Here is a 20,151-nt window from a genome sequence, read left to right on the forward strand (position 1 = left end):
CGATCGAGCCGGAACAATTCGGCAAGCGCCACGGATTTTATTGGCGGGTTTCCGTCGCGCCAAAGCGCCGCCTGTGGTTGCTCAACTGGCGGATTTTATACGGCTCTGCTCTGTCGTAACAGGATTCGATTGACCTTGTTCACCTTTCAACCGTTATAAATATTGGCTCAACTTTCACCCTCTGCACTAGGAATATCATTCGGAAGTCCCTTTCAAGCCGCTCGGATTCGTATCGTGAAATGAGTCCTCTTACGTGACTCTTTGACCGGGATCCGGGAAATGGCTTTGCTATATCTGCACCTACTGAGCACTGCCGTGTTATTAAAGAGAACAGTAACGCTTAAATTTTCTACATGTAGTTTCCTTTAAAATTCGGTTTATCTTATTTAGATGAGCTAAAATAGTGACTTTTAGACTGCATTTTGCAATTTGGAACCATAACTTCTGGTACAATTTTGGAACAACGTTTGTACCACCAGTTTCCCTACGCACACAAGTGTTTTTATACATGGACGAGAATTTATATTAGTACCGAATGGTAAAATGTAGTCTATTTATCTTCTTTGTGAAAAAGAGAGTTTTGAAAAAGCAGTAAGAACGCAGTAAGTCATTTTCCTCAAAGAAAAAAACCCAGAAAAATACACTTTATTCAAAAATATTCTTTCAAAAATGCGGATTTGCAGATGCTCAGCAGTGTTCGGAACTCACAAGCGCCAACCCGCCAAATGCGCCTACCTTAAAAATCGAGCTTGATGAGCCACATGGCTCCTGAAACTCAAAGATGAGTTTCGAACTCTGTTGCTCCGATGAGATCACGTAGATTTCCAGACAACCCATACCGATGAAATCATTTTCTGAAATTTTACGATTTCAGTTTCATAGTTCGATTACTAGCGATATACCTCGCCTTCAGGAGGCATGAATGTACACTGAAAAAAAATTCTCGGCGTTTTTACCAAGGTCCGTTGGTACCTTTACCATCTCACTTTTTTACCAATTATTGGTAATTTCACCAAGACAGACTGGCAAGCTCACCTAAAAACCGGTATTTTTACTGTTTTTTTTTTTTCAGATAAGAATACCACTTTTATTGGTAATCAATTCCCGGTAACTTTGCCATTTTATCTCGGTAATTCTACCACAGTCGATGAAAAATATCGGCGTTTTTACCAAGGTCCAGTAAAATTACCGAGAAAGTTCAATAATTTTACCGAGATTTCTCGGTAAAATTACCAATTCCATAAATGGTAATTTTATCAAGAAAAAACTGGGATCAAATAGAACCCCGAATTCTTGGTAATTTTACTCTTTTCTTAGTAAATACACCGAGATTTTTTTTCAGTGTAGTAGCCGGATGCTCCCGAGCTACGTTTTAGGGCTCGGCAGATAGGAAGATGCGGAGAGCGAAGACGAATGCCGAGGGTTCGAGGAATGAGCAGCGTTCGCCGCGTGAAAGCTTAATGAAGCAATCTCGCCGCTCGCGCCGCGGCAACGAAAGGAAACGCCGGGGTTTTTTACGCGCCCACACCCCATGACGCCCCTTCGGCCCTGTCGGCCTGTACCCCGTGTAAGTGCGTGTCAGTGTCAGTGTCGTATATCCGAGCAGCCCTTTTCTCGTTGAAATGCATATTTTCCCTCCCCTTTTCTCGCCTTCTTCGTTTTCCCGGCTCCTCTCGCCTCTTGGTCTTTGTTCGTCGCCCGCCGTGCGGTTACACACTTGTTACGCGTGCCCCCCCTCCCTCCCCCGCATCCCCCTAGTTGCCACTTCTGGGCGCCCCACAGTGGATCGAGTCAATTAGGGAGTTCGGACATGAAATTTTTGAATAAAATTGCATATTTCGATGTTTATTTCGTCGCATTTTAAATTCCAAGGGATGCTTACTGCAGACAATTTCACGAAGAAACCAATGGAATTACTTTTAGAACCTCAATGTCTTGTATAAACGGAGTTATAAGCGTTTAAAGTTTCCGAATTTTGTCCGACCAGCTCTCCGATTGACTTGATCCACTGTGCGCCGCCAGCGTAACGAAGTCGCAATTAAATTGCTTTTTGCAATAAATAGCCTCTTTTTCTGGTTCATTCTGAAGAGCATCTCTCTGCATATCGATAATCTATATAGTGGCACATTTTAGCGGCTTATTTGAAAAAAGGTGCAATCGCCGAATGACGAGTTTCGAGAAAACATGGAAAAAACTTGATCTCCTAGACAATTTTTTACCTCATGTTGGAATAATCGCTTGGGAGTTAGATTTGTTCACCCTCTAAAAACTGTACTCTGTCAAAACATCAATTTCTGAATATTTGGCGGTCACCCTCTTCTAATAATCCGTTTATTAGTTATTTCTTAAAACAAAAATAATAATAATAATAATTTAAAAAAAAAAAACAGAAATAATTATCTCTCATTGCAAAACGTAGTCCAATTGAAATTAATGCAGATGATTCTGGTGTGCTTCTTATACATTATTACGTCATGAAAGGAAAATCGCCACACTCACCTAAATACGCTAATCCCCCGAAAAAACGGACGATCGTAGCAAAATGATCGCGCATACTGTCTATCTACTGGAAAGATATTTTGTTGCTCCAAAATTCCAATTTCAGCTCTTTATATTTTGTCAGTGCATTATTTTATCATAGGGAACATTCAGGAAACTCTGCATGCTGGAAAAGTGATGTTCCAGAGGATTTAAAATGCACCCAGAAAAACTCGATTATAAAAGCTTTCCAGGAACTTGACACCGAAAAAAAAATGCGCGGCTTCCGGGAAACCATGCTCCACTTTTTCCTTTGTCTTTTTCCTATTTTCCGGGGACTAAAGATCGCTTGATGTCGATTAAGAGGAGATTTGCCTAAAGCACTCGGACGAATTACTTAGTTTCTTATTAAAAACGCTGTTACAACGGACGCCGTTTAAGTGCTCCGCTCGGAAGGGGCCGGAGAACGCAATCCTGGCTGCGTAACCCCCTCCCCCACCCCCACCACTTCCCCTGACGCCACTAACTCCCTTGGTAGCCATCCCGGCTGTTTTTTAAGCTCCTTCAAGTTCTAGCCGGGCTAAAGTTAAAGTTGATAATACTCTCCTCGGGTGAACTGCTTCGGCTCCGAGTGTAAATATTTGTTTCTCACTTGACTTGTAAGCCCGATTCCTTGCCGGGCAGGCACGGAGGGTCCCTGGTTTCTTCGCTCATGAGGCTATAGTCTATTAGGCAACAGAATTTTAAGGGTCGTTACCCTCCGGAGGGTGGAAATTGGAGCTCGGCTACATTGCTCTCTTTGCAATACAGGGTGTCTACAAGTCCGGAATTTCCCGTAAGTCCGGAAAAAGTATTGTTTTTTTAAGGGCGGACCGGAAGTACTGAAAAAGTGCAGAATTTTCGCAAGAAGGTCCGAAATTTTTTCCTTTTTGTCGCAAATTTGAGCGAGAAATTCAAAATTTTGAAATTTTCCGAATTTCGTCAAATGGAGGTACGGAAAAAGTACTGAAGTTCTTGGGAATGTACTGAAAAAGTATACTGTAAAAGTACTGTTTTTTGGCCAGCCTGTTCCAGTAGACTGAACCCTGCAATAAAAACAATTTAAACAGCGGGTGACAAGGCTAATGTTCACATAAATACTACCAAAACGCCTCGGCTAAAAACTCAGCCTTCCTCAGTCGGATAAAACCAGTAAATCAAAATATTTAAAAATCTAAAAACTTAGTACTTGGCTGTACCTTTCAAAACGAGATAAGATAATAACATTTTTCTCGCTTTGAGTACTTGGCTGTACCTTTCAAAACGAGATAAGATAATAACATTTTTCTCGCTTTGGAAGGTACAGCCGAGTACTAAGTTTTTAGATTTTTAACAGTTTTTACCGTTCTTATCCACCTCAGGAAGGCTGAGTTTTCAGCCGAAACATTTTGGTGGTAATTTATGTGAAAATTAGCCTTTGTTACCCGCTGTTTAAATTGTTATTATTGTATATCTTGTCATCTCATTGCTCTCTTTTCGATTAGTGTTCAAAATGTTGATATTCTGTTCACATAATGAACGTGCATCGAGTGCTTTAACTCGTAGATCACATTAAAGCTAATCAAACTTAGAGGCATCTCAAGTAATTTAGAGTCAATTAGAGTTTCGCGCAGTCAATTTGAGTCAACTGAAATGAGACGTAGTCAAATTTGACTCGATATCATCTGATATTTGGGAATAGATTAGTGTCATTTTGAAGATGTGCATTTCACAATAAGAAACTAATTTTTCATGGCTTATTTTAAAGGCAACCTAACATGTGTCATAGTTTCGCTATAAAAAGGCGCTCTGATGGCTAAGTCAGAAATTGCAGGATCTCCATTGAAAAATAAAGTCCGGCTGATCTTCCTCCTCACGGAAAAAAATTGTCAAAAGTTTGTCCCCTAAAATTGTGGTACTACCCCGATTTCCTGATAGTCCAGGCGCCTGGTAGCTAAAAATGAGGCTACCTGGAATTTTGGGTACACAGCGATTTTTTTGGCCTACTTTATGTTTTTTGGGTCGCTGAATCCGAATCTGAAGTTTCCGCACGCGTATCTGGTGAGCATTTTCCGCTATTTTGAAAAAATGGCCTAAAAAGGCCTTTTTTTGCGGTTTTTTTTGATGTAGCGGCTACGGATGAGGAAAAGTCCCGGATTTAGCTAATGTTTTGAATAGCTGACAAAATTTGGAAGAAAATGGTATATGAATATGCTAGGTTTGCTCAAAAATTGAGGAACCTCGGATTTCGGAACTTTAGAACGCTTCGGAACTTGGCTGACCGCGGCGAGCCGGATCGCGCGTTGACGGGTGCGCCGCGAAAACGTGAATAGGCGCGATGTTCACGATGCTGTATCTTCCTCAATTTTTAAGCAAAACCTAACATATGTATACACCATTTTCTTCCAAATTATGTCAGCTATTCAAAACATTAGCTAAAATCCGGGACTTTCCCTCATCCGTGGCCGCTATATCAAAAAAACCGCAAAAAAAGGCCTTTTTAGGCCATTTTTTCAAAATAGCGGAAAATGCTCACCAGATACGCGTGCGGAAACTTCAGATTCGGATTCAGCGACCCAAAAAAACATAAAGTAGGCCAAAAAAATCGCTGTGTACCCAAAATTCCAGGTAGACTTACCAGGCGCCTGGACTATGAATGATATTGGCATTTCCAATTAATTTTAGTAGTTCCGCAATATTTGGGTTATTAACCTAATTTATCGGGGCACTACCAAAATTAACTGGAAATGCCCCTATCACCCACCAAACCCTACCTCTTTTTTCCGTATATGTCTTTTCATCCGATATAGATTTGGAAGTTTGTCTCGATTTTTTTATCTTGTGTCATTTTTAGCCTCGAACTGGGAGAAAACCCCAGTTCATGTTCTCCTGTGGTATATATCGGTCAGGCTACCTTAAATTATCTTATACTTACTAAAGGTAGCTTGTTTATGATAGAATCTTCGAATGACGCTGACTGATGAAAATTGACCTCGGGCAGGCTTTTTCGGAGGATATCACAAAAGAACTCGCCTTTTTGGCCATTTCCGACGATTTTTAGCCTAAGAGTTTTAGTTTAGAAGTCCTCTCTATGGGCATCAGGGTGGTTCTTGTAGCAATTTGTACCTATTTTATCGCTCATCTCGAGATAATTTCACGAATGAAAGCTGAAAATGAAACAACGGATACCTCATTCTCAACCGTCTCATCGGTCGTAGGTGCAATTGCGAGTCATCGATGACCCCTTCTCCAACTTTTTCGCAGCTTGTAATAACGGCTTCAATTTCCGTTTTGGAAGGAGGAAAAGGGTTTTCCTCGGACCCTTTAACGAAATTCCTCGTGAATTTTCCACCTCAAGCTTTCTTTTCGGAGCAAAAATTTGAGGATATTCGTGTTCTCTCCTGAGCTTCGCCGGCTCAGTGAACCAAAATAACCGGTTGATCGAAATCAGAGCCCTCGGTCATCGGTTTTGTTTGATGAGTGATTTGATGGATTGCTGCTTCGTTTTGATTATCCAGACGGAACGCCGCGCCAAAGCGAGGGGGCGAGGGGTGAGGATGAATTGTTGGTAGTTCGCAACCTACCGCCCACCATTGATCTCGCTCACAGATCACATTCCACGCGAGTTTCAATCACTGCCTTTTGCCGGCCAACACGCTTTGTTGACGGATGTCTGGCAGTATGCACTGACTCTCAATCCTTCATTTATTTCTTCACGCAAGCTGTTACAATGACCGCTTGGACAGTGAGAGAATTAAAGCTGTAAATCAGCATTATCCCCGGAATATTTTTGAGATATTTTTAACATCTACAGGATGTTTTTGATGTTCATACACGATGAAACAACATAATGCATAGGACCCGAAGTTCATGTCAGAGCTGTCCAATTTCCTCCAATAAAATGTTCATTTTTAAGGAGATTGTGGATATTTTCTCTTGAAATTTTCAGATAATTTAGATCTGATCGCGCTTTAAATTCTCCAAAAAATTGAAGGAACAAATATTCACAGATCTCACTAAAAAATTCGTATTTTAACGGAGAAAATGTGGCCAGGGCCGGATTTAGGGGGTGGCTATATGGGCCGCGGCCCATGGCGGCAAATCTAGGGGGCGGCAAATTTTGCAATTTGTTTAAAATGTAGGTATGAAAAAATCGGATTTCGAAAAAAAAAAAAAAAATACGAACGAGAGAAGGCGACAAAATCTCTCATTTCCTGAGAGTATAGTAATTTATAATTTTGTCGTCTTTCGGTGATACAAAAGACAGAACCATCAATAAGTCGAGTTAATAGAGAAACCAAACCGCAATTTGTCCTGGAGCAGCGCGGCGCAGTGAGCAATGATGACGAGAACTTGAGATGAATAGGAGAAGCCCTCGGCACGGCCGCCAGCGTGTAAAGCATATTAGCGCCTACACGACTGCATGAATACTTCACGCATTGCGTCAAACGCAGTGCGGTCAGTAACGGTCGACGCGACGTGAGATGCATAGCGCCTACAAGACTGCATGAATACTTCGCGCATTGCGTCCAATACATTGCGGTCAGCTCGGAGCGGCGGCGGAAGTTAAAATTATTAAACCACATTTATGTTTGTTCTTTCTTAATTTTTTTGTTCATTTCTTATATATGGAAGGCCTTGTCCGCACAGAGATAGGTTTACGAAACTTAACTTTCGCACAAAGTTCCGTGAATTTTTGCTAGTAGTGTTGACAGGGCTCTCGCAAAAAATGTGCCCAACACGAGTAAACGCGTCTTATGCACCCCTCCTCCTCCGGCACGTTCACTTGATGGTTTTTATTGATGATTCAAAACGAACGAAAAGGGGGCGGCAAAATGCAGGCTGCCTATGAGCGACAAGTCGGTAAATCCGGCCCTGAATGTGGCAATGTTTAAAAGCTCATACGGCTTTTTTCCTCTGCCCGGCAGTATAAACCTCTGAAGTTACCGGATCGTGCATCCGAAAATTTGAGGTCAAGCTGCCGAAGTTCAGGTCACACATTTGGTGTGTCAACCGAATGGAGTCAACTGAAATAATTCAGATACGTGTGACCCGAGCTTTTGTAGCTGGACCGCAAGTTCTCGGATGTACCATTCGAAAACTTCAGAGACCTGTACGACCTGCGGCCATTTTGCGGCAACTTTGACCTTGGCCTACCTTTCATATTCCTTACGGATAAGAGTATCTTTCACCGCGCAAGATAAAACCGGTCCAGCATGGCATCGACGCGACGAAAAGGGGTGTAAGTATAAAATTTTAAGTGGGCTACGATAAACTCTCGCCGGCTTTTTCGAAACGGGCATGTTTTACAACGCTCATAAAAGAAAGTTTAATAAAGTTTGCCGCTGTGAAAAGCAGAGGGCGCCGCGAGCGGCGCGGGGGGACGGGGGCCCGCGCGCTCCCAACTTTGATCTTTTCCCCGTCGCCTTTCTTTCGGAGCATAATACTGCCGTGCTAAGGAAGAACGCCGTATGAACCTTTAGGCGTTGCCAAATTTCCTTTGATAAAACACGATTTTCCTGGTAAACTTATGAATGTTTTCCTTCCAATTTTTCAGATAATTTTGTCCGCAATTTCGTCTATAGTCCCTAAAAATTTTAAGGTAAATTATTCATAACTTTTCTCAAAAATAAACATTTTATTGAAGGAAATTTGGCAACTCTCGAATGTTCATACGGCGTTTTTCCTTAGTACGGCAGAATACGGGTCCTAATACATGCTCTTCTGTACCCCACGTGCTCCTGCAATCTCAAGGGCTATCATAGCATGTTCTTCAGCACAGTGGTTCGTATACTCCGGACGTCCCAGGGTTTTCTAGCTCGGTGCTTCTCGAACGATTCGTCGTTCGTCACACTAAGGAACGTAACTTCATTATAACGTTGCGAAATTGACTTACGCGTGTTTGTTTTTGCGCATAGGATTTATCAGTATAGAAGAGTACGGCTCTGTCTAAAATTCCGTCCGATAACTCGGTTTGAATCTAACTTTTTTCATTGCATCAGGATCAGGGTGGCATGAAACGTAAGAAAGGAATGAAAGATTGGAAATTTCAGTGAAATAATTCATGAAATTTCACGAGGCCTACCTTTGTTGTTCCTTACTGATAAAAGTATCTTTCATCGCGCAAGATAAAACCGGTCCAGCATGGTATCGACGCAACGAAAAGGGGTGTAATATATCACAATATATTTCATATTTTTTCAGGGGCGAGAGTATGCAAACCCGCACTCAAACACACAAATATAGAAGATAGTCACAACTTTTACATTATGCGAAACATAAAAACGAACCGGTATTTTTCGATATATTACATAAATGTCTGAAATTCGATGAAATATTTCAAGTGAAATTTCAAGATTTTACTTTTCATGAAATGTTGCCGCCCTGATCAGGATTGCTACAGTCAGCAGGACATACAGGGAAAACCGTGACATTTTAGGGAATTTTGAAAAGTCAGAGAAAACCTGGAAATGTCAGGGAAAACCCGTGGGGTCACCTTTATTTGCTGTCTAAAACGGATTCGACGTTTCGAACAGTAAATTTTGCCTAAAAACTCTTTCTAATAATGTCTCGTTAACCATCTGGCATATCTTCAATTCTCAGGGAATTTCACCAAAATGTTTCAGGGAAATGCCAGGGAATTGCATTTTCTAAAGTCTGAAGCAACCTTGTTAAATGCAATCCCTTAAAATTTTCATGGCTCACCCTCGTTCGCAGGAATATATTTCTAATTTATTTCGAAAACTCTCCTGTATAATCCTTGTAGTGAAAAAATGCCTCTCTATTTAGGTCACTCTGCGAATTAGGTCGTAAAATAGTATTGCTTTCCAGATCATACTTTGACAGAACTCTTTGGTCTCTATATTTTTAGCTCTTCCTGCCCCGTTACAAATTGGAACAAGCGCACGAATGTACACGCATACACTGTCCATAACGCTATTCCGTTCAATCTTGATTTTTTAGCCTTTTAATCTCGGAGGGATTTTGCAGTTTGTCCAGCATCGGCCATTCTGTTATTTCCATTCCTCTTTTTTTACTTTTTAATTAGTTTTGGTCCGGAATTTGTACGAACGTAACTATTTTTCATTTAAAACTGAAGCTTAGTTCCCGCAGCAACTCGGAGGAATTTTCTGCGACGAAAAAAGCATCAGCTCGGACAGACTCTCCTCGTATACTGCCGTGCGAAGGAAGAACACCGTATGTACATTCGAGAGTTGCCAAATCTCCTTCGATAATATGTTTATTTTTGAGGAAAGTTATGAGTATTTTACCGTGAAATTTTCAGGGACTTTAGGTGAAATTGCGAACAAAATTATCCGAAAAATTGGAAGGAAAATATTCTTAAGTTTACCAAGAAATTCGTGTTTTATCAAAGGAAATTCGGCAACTCCTGAAGGTTTATACGGCGTTTTTCCTTAGCACATTCTCCCAACGCTCCCGTTCAAAAAAGCTGCCATGCTGTCGCGTGCTCTATAAATGCTCCTTGAATGCATAATCCAGCAGCCAGCACCCGTCAAATGCATCAGGGGTGTAAAAACGCCCGATTATGGTTAAACGACTTGATGACGGTATTAAAAGCCAAGGTGGTGTGTTATTAAAGCTTCAAATGTTAATGAGCTGTTAACTTTGAAAAGCTGTTTCTATAAGGAAACGCCCTGAGACTATAATTATCATTTCCCGCACTGAGCAAATTTAGAATTACTGCTCTACTAGATTTTTGTGTAGTGCTTCTAAGTTACAGTTTAAACAATTTTATAAAGTCATGATACGTCTTTTGCCTCCCTTTCTTAATAATAAACTCAAAGTTCGGAAACTTTTGGATAGGGTTCATCATTCAAGAAAATTTCAAGAAATAATAAAAACTATAAAACAAAAGTCACCATTATCTTCGTGGTCAGTCGAAAAAGCTCAAACTTTCACATATTATTGATAGTTAAATAATTACACAAAAAAGCAATCTTGAAATTGATTCATCTTAAATTTTAATAAATGGAGTGTCTGGTAAAATGATTAAATTGTAAATTTAAGTATAAGTTTTAAAACCTCTTTATTAAAATTTAATTTAAAAAATTAAAATGGTTAAATTTATTTACAATTTTGATAATTATTATTTTTGCTTAACTGAAATTTTAATGCAACAAAATAACAACCAATAAACTATTAAAAAATATAAAATTTACTACGTGCACTTCCCGGCATAATATTGGAACGATCCAACTGACTACGCTCCTGTGCAAAAAATCTATCAAATTAGAGGCATCCTGATATGCCTTCGTTGATTTTTCAAGTAGGTTTTTTCATCTGGAAGTTGTAACATGTGAATATCACCTATCACACTTCATCTGAGCGGAGCTCACTCTGGCAACCAGTCACAAATCGTCGCTCTGTTGACGAAATGGCGTAACTCCATTTTTGCATGAGTCCTAGAGAGCATCGGTTTATACGGAACACAGAGCTCACGTTGTGATTCAGATACGCCCTTACGTTGGAGGAGCGACGAAATACCGGTTAATAGTTATGTTTTCCCCGCGCTGTGTAGCGCTACCCTCTTTCCTTTAGAGATTTTAAAATCCCCGCAGTGCAAATTTCTGACTCTTTGTCCCGTGTAGAACTAAAATCCGCCCGCCGCATGCCCTCCCTGATCCATCCCCCCCCCCCTTCGACCGGAGGAGAAAGAGGGGCTCCTTGGCCCCCCTTTTCGTCCCCTCGCGCGTCCTCCGCCCCTCCCGAATAATCCGGAATAATACTCGGGCTTAATATTCCGTCCGCTAATAACGGAGAATTAATTACGCCGGATCCGTTACGTTTTGTCTTATCTGCGCGGGTTAATTAAAACTGTAACTTTTGAAAGATCGACGCGTCGAGCGGGTTGCGGCGTCCGGGTTGAGCAGGCGCTGAGGTTGCCCGCCATGCGCATCCCTGTCCCACTGTGCGTTTCTTGTAAGTCGATGGTATGTGTTTTTTCCGGACATTATTCAAGATGGTGCTCTACATTTTTTTCACAACGACATGCTTTCGTATGAGACGGGTCTCGGCTCAACACACCACACTGGGAAAAAAAAACACATTGGATCTAGAGTCCAGACTCTTGAAAACATTGACAGAAAGGATCTTGATCAATCAGATTTAAGCTTAAATCAAAAGGAAATCCGCTCAAACTAAGAGGCTTGGTTCTTGATTTAAGCAAAATTCCGATTGAATCAAGAGTATTTTTTCTTGTCGATGTTTTTAAGAGTCTGGACTCTAGATCCAATGTGTTCTTTTCCAGTGCACGGATTTCTGCTATGATTTGGCTTTTATGCCTCACAGTTTCATGACCCTATAGCTGCAAAATTGAATGACTCGATGTAGTCTTTAACATCCGAGATTAGGGTTGAGAAAAAATGGGTTGGAATTCCAAACGCGTTCATCTTGAAAAGTCATTTCCTTTCAATCAAGTGAATTTAAAATAACTCTTTTTCTTCTTTTTTTTTACAGGAGGTGATGATCCTGAAAACTCTGGTTCTGGGTGAAGAAGAACGCGGCCAGAGTCAATATCAAGTTATGTGTTTTCTTAGTCACATCAACAAAGACGAATTCATCTCGTCGGACGCCATGGCCAAGCTTAGACAGGTTAGTTCTTATCTCTAGATTTTTTATCAAATTCTCTCCGTGCATTTTTCCTTAATGGTCGTCATGTTTTAACCGACGAGAGAACATAAATTTCAGCGATAAAACCACGCGAAGGCACCCAAATTCGAACATTCTCGATAATCAACACTACAACGTGGCTCAATTTTGTGTGTTTTTCGGTATTATGTTCTCTCAAACTTCCCTTTTTTCTACATACCCCCCTTTCTCCCCCCCCCCCCCGGTTCTCTGTTCTAAATGCCAGAAAACTCACAAAACGTCTTGACTCTCTCTCGACGAAGATTTATTCGTATGCAATTTTCGGCCGTCCACCCGACAATTTATCATGATCCATTTTGGATAATCTTGACAGCATATCTTTTTATTACTCTTTCGCCCCCGAAAAACGTAGTTGTGAAACTCGTAAAATGCGTTTAGTAAAATTGGGCGAGAGATATGAACTGTTAGCAATGTAATCCATTCAAAAATGGAAATAACCAAGGGTGAGGAAAAGAAGGAGGGTAGCTTTCCGTCAAGGAAGTTCCAAAAAGGACGACGAAGTCGTTGGAAGGCTCCATGTTTATGAGAAACATTATCGACATTTATATATTTTCCTATTCATTCATTAAAAATGCCCCCTCCTTCTGAGACCATGACAGTAGCCGATGATTTATTTAGCATCATTCGAAAAGTGTATTCTCTTTCCTGAAGTTTGAATGCGCATAAAGAGAAACTGTTGTGTGTTCTTAAGTCTTTGGGTTGAGTGGTTTAAATGAAAAGTTTCCGTCTGACATGTCGTTGAGGGTAGAATTCCTGAAGTCAAAGAGTGTGTGTAAGGAACACGGGCTCGAAACTCACAAAACTCATGTCTAAACAAACTTGGAATAGAATTTCCGCTACGTTCAACTCCCTCGCACAGGTTGAAATAATGGAAAGCTTATGTTGATTATAGCACACCGCAACCTGAGCGGACATGAAGCTATCATGAATATAAATGTAGGAGCTTCCAAGCATCGAAGGATGTTTCATAAAATATAAAATTTTATTTGTTCCTGCATAACATTCGGGCTTTTAGAATTTTTCCCCGGCGAAGTTGATAGTCATGTTATGGTAATGTTATGTGGAGCAATATCTCGTATCTTAATTGCTCCTATATCTATAGTTCTCTAATTTTAATTGATTCAGTCACTGTGGAAAAAAATCAAAACGCTTTTGACTGGTCCTGGAAATATGATTCTCCAAACCCCGAATTTTGCACTGGAAAAAAAAAAAAAAAAAAAAAACACATTGAATCTAGAGTCCTGACTCTTGAAAACATTGACAAGAAAAAGGACTTGATTCAATCAGATTTAAGCTTACATCAAAAGGAAATCTGCTCAAATTAAGAGGCTTGGTTCTTGATTTAATAGCTGTAATCTGATTGGATCAAGAGTATTTTTTCTTGTCGATGTTTTTAAGAGTCTGGACTCTAGATCCTATGTGGTTTTTTTCCAATGTGCTACATTTTCTCTGACGAACTATCCCGTTTTCAAACTTATGGAAGGTAAAGTGCTCATAGAATTCGAGTGAGTTGTTTTTACTATCATCAAAAATACCAATTTAGCGAGAAATGTAGCCTCTTTATCCAACCATGTATGAGCAGCTCTGTTTAAATTGATTAAAGAGCTAAAGATTAGCTAATCTCGATCGAAACAAATAATCAAGCAATGATACCGCCGATACTCGCTCAAAGTGTAGCCGATTTAAATTGGGATAGAGCGCCGCGATTTATCGAAATATTATATGCGAGGAACCTCGGAAAGCGCCAGTGGCTGTCCCGGCCGTTAAATTTTGATTTATCGCGCAACGCGATACTTTTTTGTATCATTATGTCTGTGTTCAACTGATATACCGCTCCCGAACGCTCCTGCCCCCTCCCCACCTCCCTGAACCCCCGGGGAGGAGATGCGACGCGCGGGGGACGGGGCTAAATTCGTGCACAATTGGTATCAATAAATCACCAGCGCGAGGTGTGTTTGACAAGGTATCGATTTCGGCTCGTTATCCAATGCAAATCCCCCTTGCGGGGGGACCAACGTCATCCGTTCGTTTTGACTTGCACACCTCTCCCCCTCGCCCTCCCTACCCGGCGCACGAGTGGTAGCGAAAGTTGTCTCATTATCCTCATCTTCGAGTGCCCCCCCCCCCCCCCCGGTCGATTCGGAGACGTCAAAAAACTCCGGGCGCACTAAAAGTTGAACGCTCGGAATCGATGGGCAGACGTAACGAACGAAAAACAACCCCTATTCCGTCTCTCGAATGTCGTAAGAGGTTGCGAGGGTTAAAAGGGACTTTCATTCGGGAAAATTAGGTTTACAAAGCGGATGCAAAGGTTTTCGTATTTTGTCGATTTGTTTTTCTATACACGAATAAATGATATACATGAAAGTAAAATATATTCGTTAGTTTTGTCAGACTACATAATGAAGACTCGTTATCGTAAGTGATCTATACCTTTTCTCTGTGCCCACGCCACGTATCTATAACGAGGTTCAATAAGTTTATAAGTTGGGTAGGAAAGGCGGAAGTGGCGTGGCGTGCTTTGCGATATATCGATTGATACGCCATTCAAATCTATGAGAAAAGATCGATTATCAGGGTGTTCGCAGCGAACACCTTAGTAATTGATTCTTTACCGTAGCTTCAAATGACAAGATATCGATAATCGATTATTCATGCCACGCCACTGAAAGGCGGACGGTCGCTCACGGTACTCACTTCAAAGAAATGATGTAACATATTGGCGCAGAAACTGATATTTTCGACAATTTTTTCAGAAAAATGTTTATTCTTTTTCTTTCATTGCAAAACGTTGTCTGTTCTACATTTTATGAGCCGTAAGTTGCGGCAAAAGAGGCCCGTGCTCGCGCAATCAGAAGTCCCGCTGCCGGTCAGATATTTTCGGGCTTTATCTTGGTTTCCTCGGAAATACGCGCCGCAGTTGGAGTTCAAAATACGCAACTTTGAATCCGTTTTTCCACGGATTAACACCAGTATTTTTAAAACAAGCTCGGAAAAATTCCTGTGAACTAAAGGCACTCTTTCCTTTTTTTCATGAACTGCAAAAATTAAAAACTAGTGATTGTCCTCATTTCTTTCAACAGTTTACGATTAAATCACCAAAGCGTAGTTTTACAGCGCGCGCATGGAATGCTGTTAACCGATTACCAGTCGTCGAAACTCGAAAAAGCTCAAGTAGAAGCCATGGAAATATCCATGGGATTTTTTTAGAACACTGGAAAAAAAACACACTGGATCTAGAGTCCAGACTCCTAAAAACATTGACAAGAAAAAATACTCTTGATTCAATCGTATTTTTGCTTGAATCAAAACGAAATCCGCTGAAATTTAGAGGCTTGGTTCTTGATTTAAGCTAGATTCTGATTGAATCAAGAGTATTTTTTCTAGTCAATGTTTTCAAGAGTCTGAACTCTAGATCCAATGTGTTTTTTTTTTTTTTTTTTTCCGGTGAAGGTGAGAAAATTTGAAAGACTGCTTCTCTCACTGAAGCATATTTTTTCGGTCCTTTAAAAGCCATAGAGAATAGTAGAGGACGAGAGAAGGCGGTTTCAAGCTTGAATAATTTTCCTCGGCGAGATGATGAAAAGCAGGGAAGAGGCTGAAAATTTGATCCCTCCGGGTGTCGCGGCGTAGTGGCGCGACCCCTCGTCCCGCTGTTTGTTTTTATTCGATACAGTGCGGCATGAAAGCCGCGATAAAATCGCCTAAAAATACGGTTGCGGCTAACCCCACACTAATACGAAAACATAATAAACAGCGAAGCAGGCGCGTGGTACCGACCCCTCTGCCAAATGGAATTTTTCCCCCTCGGAAAATGCAGCAAAACGATCTTTGTGTTAATTCTTGGTAAATCGTGAATTTTTTGTGCAATTTCAACGTGAAATATTTCCGCCACAAAAACGGATTGTTTCGTACTGTGGGGCCTGTATCATCGTTAAATTGGAGGTGTTAAAAAAATACAGTTATAACACAGGGCCAAAGTAACCTTGGAGTAACAAATTCTCGTTTTCGAGCAGTGCCCTGGTGACTTTAACTATTCAGACGTCTATGCTTGTAAAATAAAATTAGTGTTTTTACAAGAGAAAACGATAGATATTTTGAATACACATTCGGAAAATCAAAAATGAAAAAATTGGGGATAAAAAAATCTGGGAGATCACAAAGTTCAATAAAGCTCCATGCTCTGATCTGATCGCAGGGAGGAAAAATTAGAATACGATGATTGGAAGGGAGATAGAGAGAGGGGGAAGATAGGCGTCAGGCAAGTCTTCAGATGGGGCGAGGGCGGAAAAAACATCAGAGTTGGAACCTTTTTTTAAAAAATAAGATAACATAGGCTATTAACCCATAAAACAGAAGGAAGGTGGGTAACTTATACAGTATTTTTTTAATCGCAACTTTCCATCTGAACTAATGGGATTTTTGAATGGTTTGTCCTTAGAATACATAGTAGCCTCAATTCCTTGAAGTATTTCACACGAAGTTTGTACTCAAGGATTTTAAAACTTGTTTATTGATGTTTCAAAATGTCTCGTCTCTTCGTGCCGGAAATTTGTGCCACCTCGCAATTCTCCATCTTTAACTTTCAAAAAATCGATTTTAGAATTATGTAACGCAGCCCTGTATTCCCCTTCCCTTGTGACGCAGGCTCAGACTCCCCTCCTACCCTAGAGCGTTACGTATTTTATGAACAGCCCCTCGCTCTTGTTTCAATACATCCCCTATCCGTCGGAATGACTTCACGTGAATTAGTATCCATTAGTACCCATGTACGCGCGATATATCATTAAAGCGACGAGTAGTGTCCCTGTCTAATTTCGACCGTGCGCGAGGATCGCAAACTGATGTAAGTGGAACAGAGCTATAAAAGCTTGAAACGGAAGGGCAAAATATCGCACATCATCGGGAGTGTCCCCTCCCACGTGACGGCTTCTCCTCTCTTTTTTATATTTTATTTATTTTTGTGATCCTTCGTCTGAAAGCTTGGACAGCGACCACCCTCTCGTCGTTTTCCCTCCGTGACGACGCACAAAATCACGAGACACGCTGCAGCGGTGTGGCGTGAATTGCGATGTATCGATTGTTCTGCCATTTAAACCTATGGTGAAGAATCGATTATTATGGCGTTCGCTGCGAACACCCTGTTTATCGATCCTATTCCGTAGGCTTAAATGGCATAACAATCGATGTATCGCAAAGCACGCCACGCCACTGACACGCTGCGCAGTTTATCAGTATCACCCTCTACATCCCCAGCTCTGACCCCCAACTCGGCTCGCTGTTCTTTCTGCCGCTCTCGTGGAGATCCTCGCGAATGGAATCGAAAATCCCTTCGGAAGAGTCGGTGACAAGAATTTGTAACTGACAATGTGTCCGTGCTCGCAGCTTACCACAAAAGCTTGTGTGCTCCAGAGAAAAAGTTTCTTGATTTTTGCAGACATAGTGTTGAGTTTGCTGCCGAGAAGATTCCCTCCCAAAAATAATAGGCAAGTAATTATATCAGTGTCATAGACGGGGGAGGGGGTTTCAGAGGATCTGGACCTCCCCCTCCCCTTAGCCTCGCTAATTGTACTTTTTTCTTACTTTTGGAGGGCAGACATATAATATTATCAGGGACGTGCACAAAATAGTGTAAATGAACCCCACCCCCCCCCCCTTTAAAGAATTTTTAGCTACGTCTCTGACTTATATCAATGGAAAATGCTTATAGTAAGGGAAAGTCGCTCAGATCAAGCATAAATCTGCTTTTTTCAAGCGATTTTATTACTAATCCAAGAGGAGTTCTTCTTGACGACGTATTCAAGATTATTTCTCCTCTAATAAAGTCTATTTTTCCCGTGTAAACTTGAGTTTCCCTGTTCATGCACCAAAAAAGTGACAACGGCTCCGTCAATGTTTTTTCTTGCTTTCTTGTTCAATTTCCCCTCACTAATTGTAGGAAAAGTAATTGTATCCCGTTTGTTTGTTCCACTGAACGGAAAAACTGAAGTGCGTGAGTAAAAAAATATCGTCGAATCTGCATCATACACTGGAAAAAAAAAACACATTGGATCTAGAGTCCAAACTCTTAAAAACATCGACAAGACAAAATACTCTCGATTCAATCAGAATCAAGCTTAAATCAAGGACCAAGCCTCTTAATTTGATCGGATTTCCTTTTGATTTAAGGTTAAATCTGATTGAATCAAGAGTATTTTTTCTTGTCAATGTTTTCAAGAGTCTGGACTCTAGATCCAATGTGTTTTTTTTTTTTTTTTCCAGTGTAGGCAAATTTGCATCATAGGTCAAATCTTGCCCCTATTTGGTTCTCTCTCATTTCATGGAGTCTAGACAGTGGCCATATTTGCAAGTTGGCAACCTTATGCCTCCCCAGCTTGTTTTTGGTAGACTCCCCGGCGTAATTATGTGTAATTGAAGCCACGATCATACAACCCAGCATGAAACAATACTGTGGAGTTGCTAGTTGAAGCGAAGCGAAACGGAACGAAAACAATCGAGCACTGCCCGGCGACCTGCGTGCTGAAAGCCCTGCCTCTTCCTACCCTTCAACAGGGAAAGTTGAAAGTTAGCCTCGCGTGCTTCAAATCGAATACGTGCCCGGTCCCGTCGCGCGGGCTTTTTTCGGGGGAGCTTTTAACAAGTTGACCTCGGTTCCACTACCACCCTCCCCTTTCCCAATTAGCTTGGCTTCACGTCGGTGGGTGGGGTAGTGCGGGGTTAATTGAATGGGCGCACGGGCATGGCTTTTGCCTCGGGGGCAATTTTCGTTGAGTGCAACTTTCTCACCATTTAATGGGTCGTCATTAGCTTCATATTTATCTTCGGTCGTTTTGTCTTCCTGTCTGTTTAAGTTTTTCTCGGAAATGTAATAATGTGCTTCCATGAGCTGATAAGTTTTATTAAGGGCCGTTTAAGTATATGATATAAGAATTACACGGAGAAAAAAACTTCATGCATGGGACCCGAAGTTGAGGTCATATGGATCTCTGAAGTTTCCTGATCACGCATCCGAAAACTTGAGGTCGAGCTGCTGAAGTTCGGGTCAGACATCGAGGCACTTCGGTATGTACTGAAGTACTTCACCCTGTGACCCGAATCCTTCGGTATACATCGAAGTACTTCAGATGTCTGACCTGAACTTTGGCAGCTGGACCTCAAGTTTTTAGATAGGTACGTGATCCGAAAACTTCAGCGATCCATATGACCTCAACTTCGGGTCCCACGCACGAAGTTTTTTTTCTCCGTATACGTAGGACATTTTTGCCGACATTTTGAACCCCCCACCGCCATCCCTTCATACCCTCGTAAGACACCCGGGAGACAACCTGTCACTCCCCCTTTCGATTGCGTTTAAGACCAAACATTCCCATCTCGCATCATTGTCAAAATAAATCGGAAGAAGCTCACTGAAAAAAAAAAGTCACTTGGATCCAGAATCCAGACTCTTAAAAACATTGACAAGAAAAAATACTCTTGAGTCAATCGGATTTTTGTTTAGATCGAGAACCAAGCCTCTTAATTTAAGCGGATTTCTCTTGGATTCAAGCAAAAGTCCGATTGAATCAAGAGTATTTTTTTCTTGTCATTGTTTCTAAGAGTCTGGACTCCAGATCCAAGCGAATTTTTTTTCCATCGACGGAAAACTCTCGTGCATCCTTCATTAAAATCTACGAAAGTTCATTTTTCGTTATTTCAGTAACGTAAAAGTACATATGTATTTCATCGTGAGCATGAAAAAGTATATAACGTGGAAATTGAAATGTGCCCTCACGGTAGACGGACGACGTTTTATGCTGACGCAGAGCGTGAAAGTTGCATTAATATCTGGCAACGTCATATCCTGAATATGACAACTTTGAATTGTAATACTTTACCACTTGATGCTCCTTCAGCCGAAAACTAAAAACCGCCACAACTTCTATTTTGTTTGACACTTTTCAACACTTTTTTTACCTGAGCTGTTCGCAGAACACTCTTCCATTTTTA

General features: G+C 41.1%; 1 protein-coding gene across 1 annotated transcript in view; it reads left to right on the forward strand.

The window, feature by feature from the left end:
* Window positions 1-20,151, forward strand: part of oaf (BRICHOS-like domain-containing protein out at first) — a 146,010-nt gene that overhangs the window by 48,294 nt on the left and 77,565 nt on the right. The window contains exon 3 of the mRNA XM_019041540.2: window positions 11,974-12,108. Within this exon, the coding sequence (XP_018897085.2) occupies window positions 11,974-12,108 (135 nt within the window). The remainder of the gene's footprint in view (window positions 1-11,973; window positions 12,109-20,151) is intronic.

This window comes from Bemisia tabaci, chromosome 3 (genome assembly GCF_918797505.1).
Source record: "Bemisia tabaci chromosome 3, PGI_BMITA_v3".
Classification (NCBI taxonomy): Eukaryota; Metazoa; Arthropoda; class Insecta; order Hemiptera; family Aleyrodidae; genus Bemisia; species Bemisia tabaci.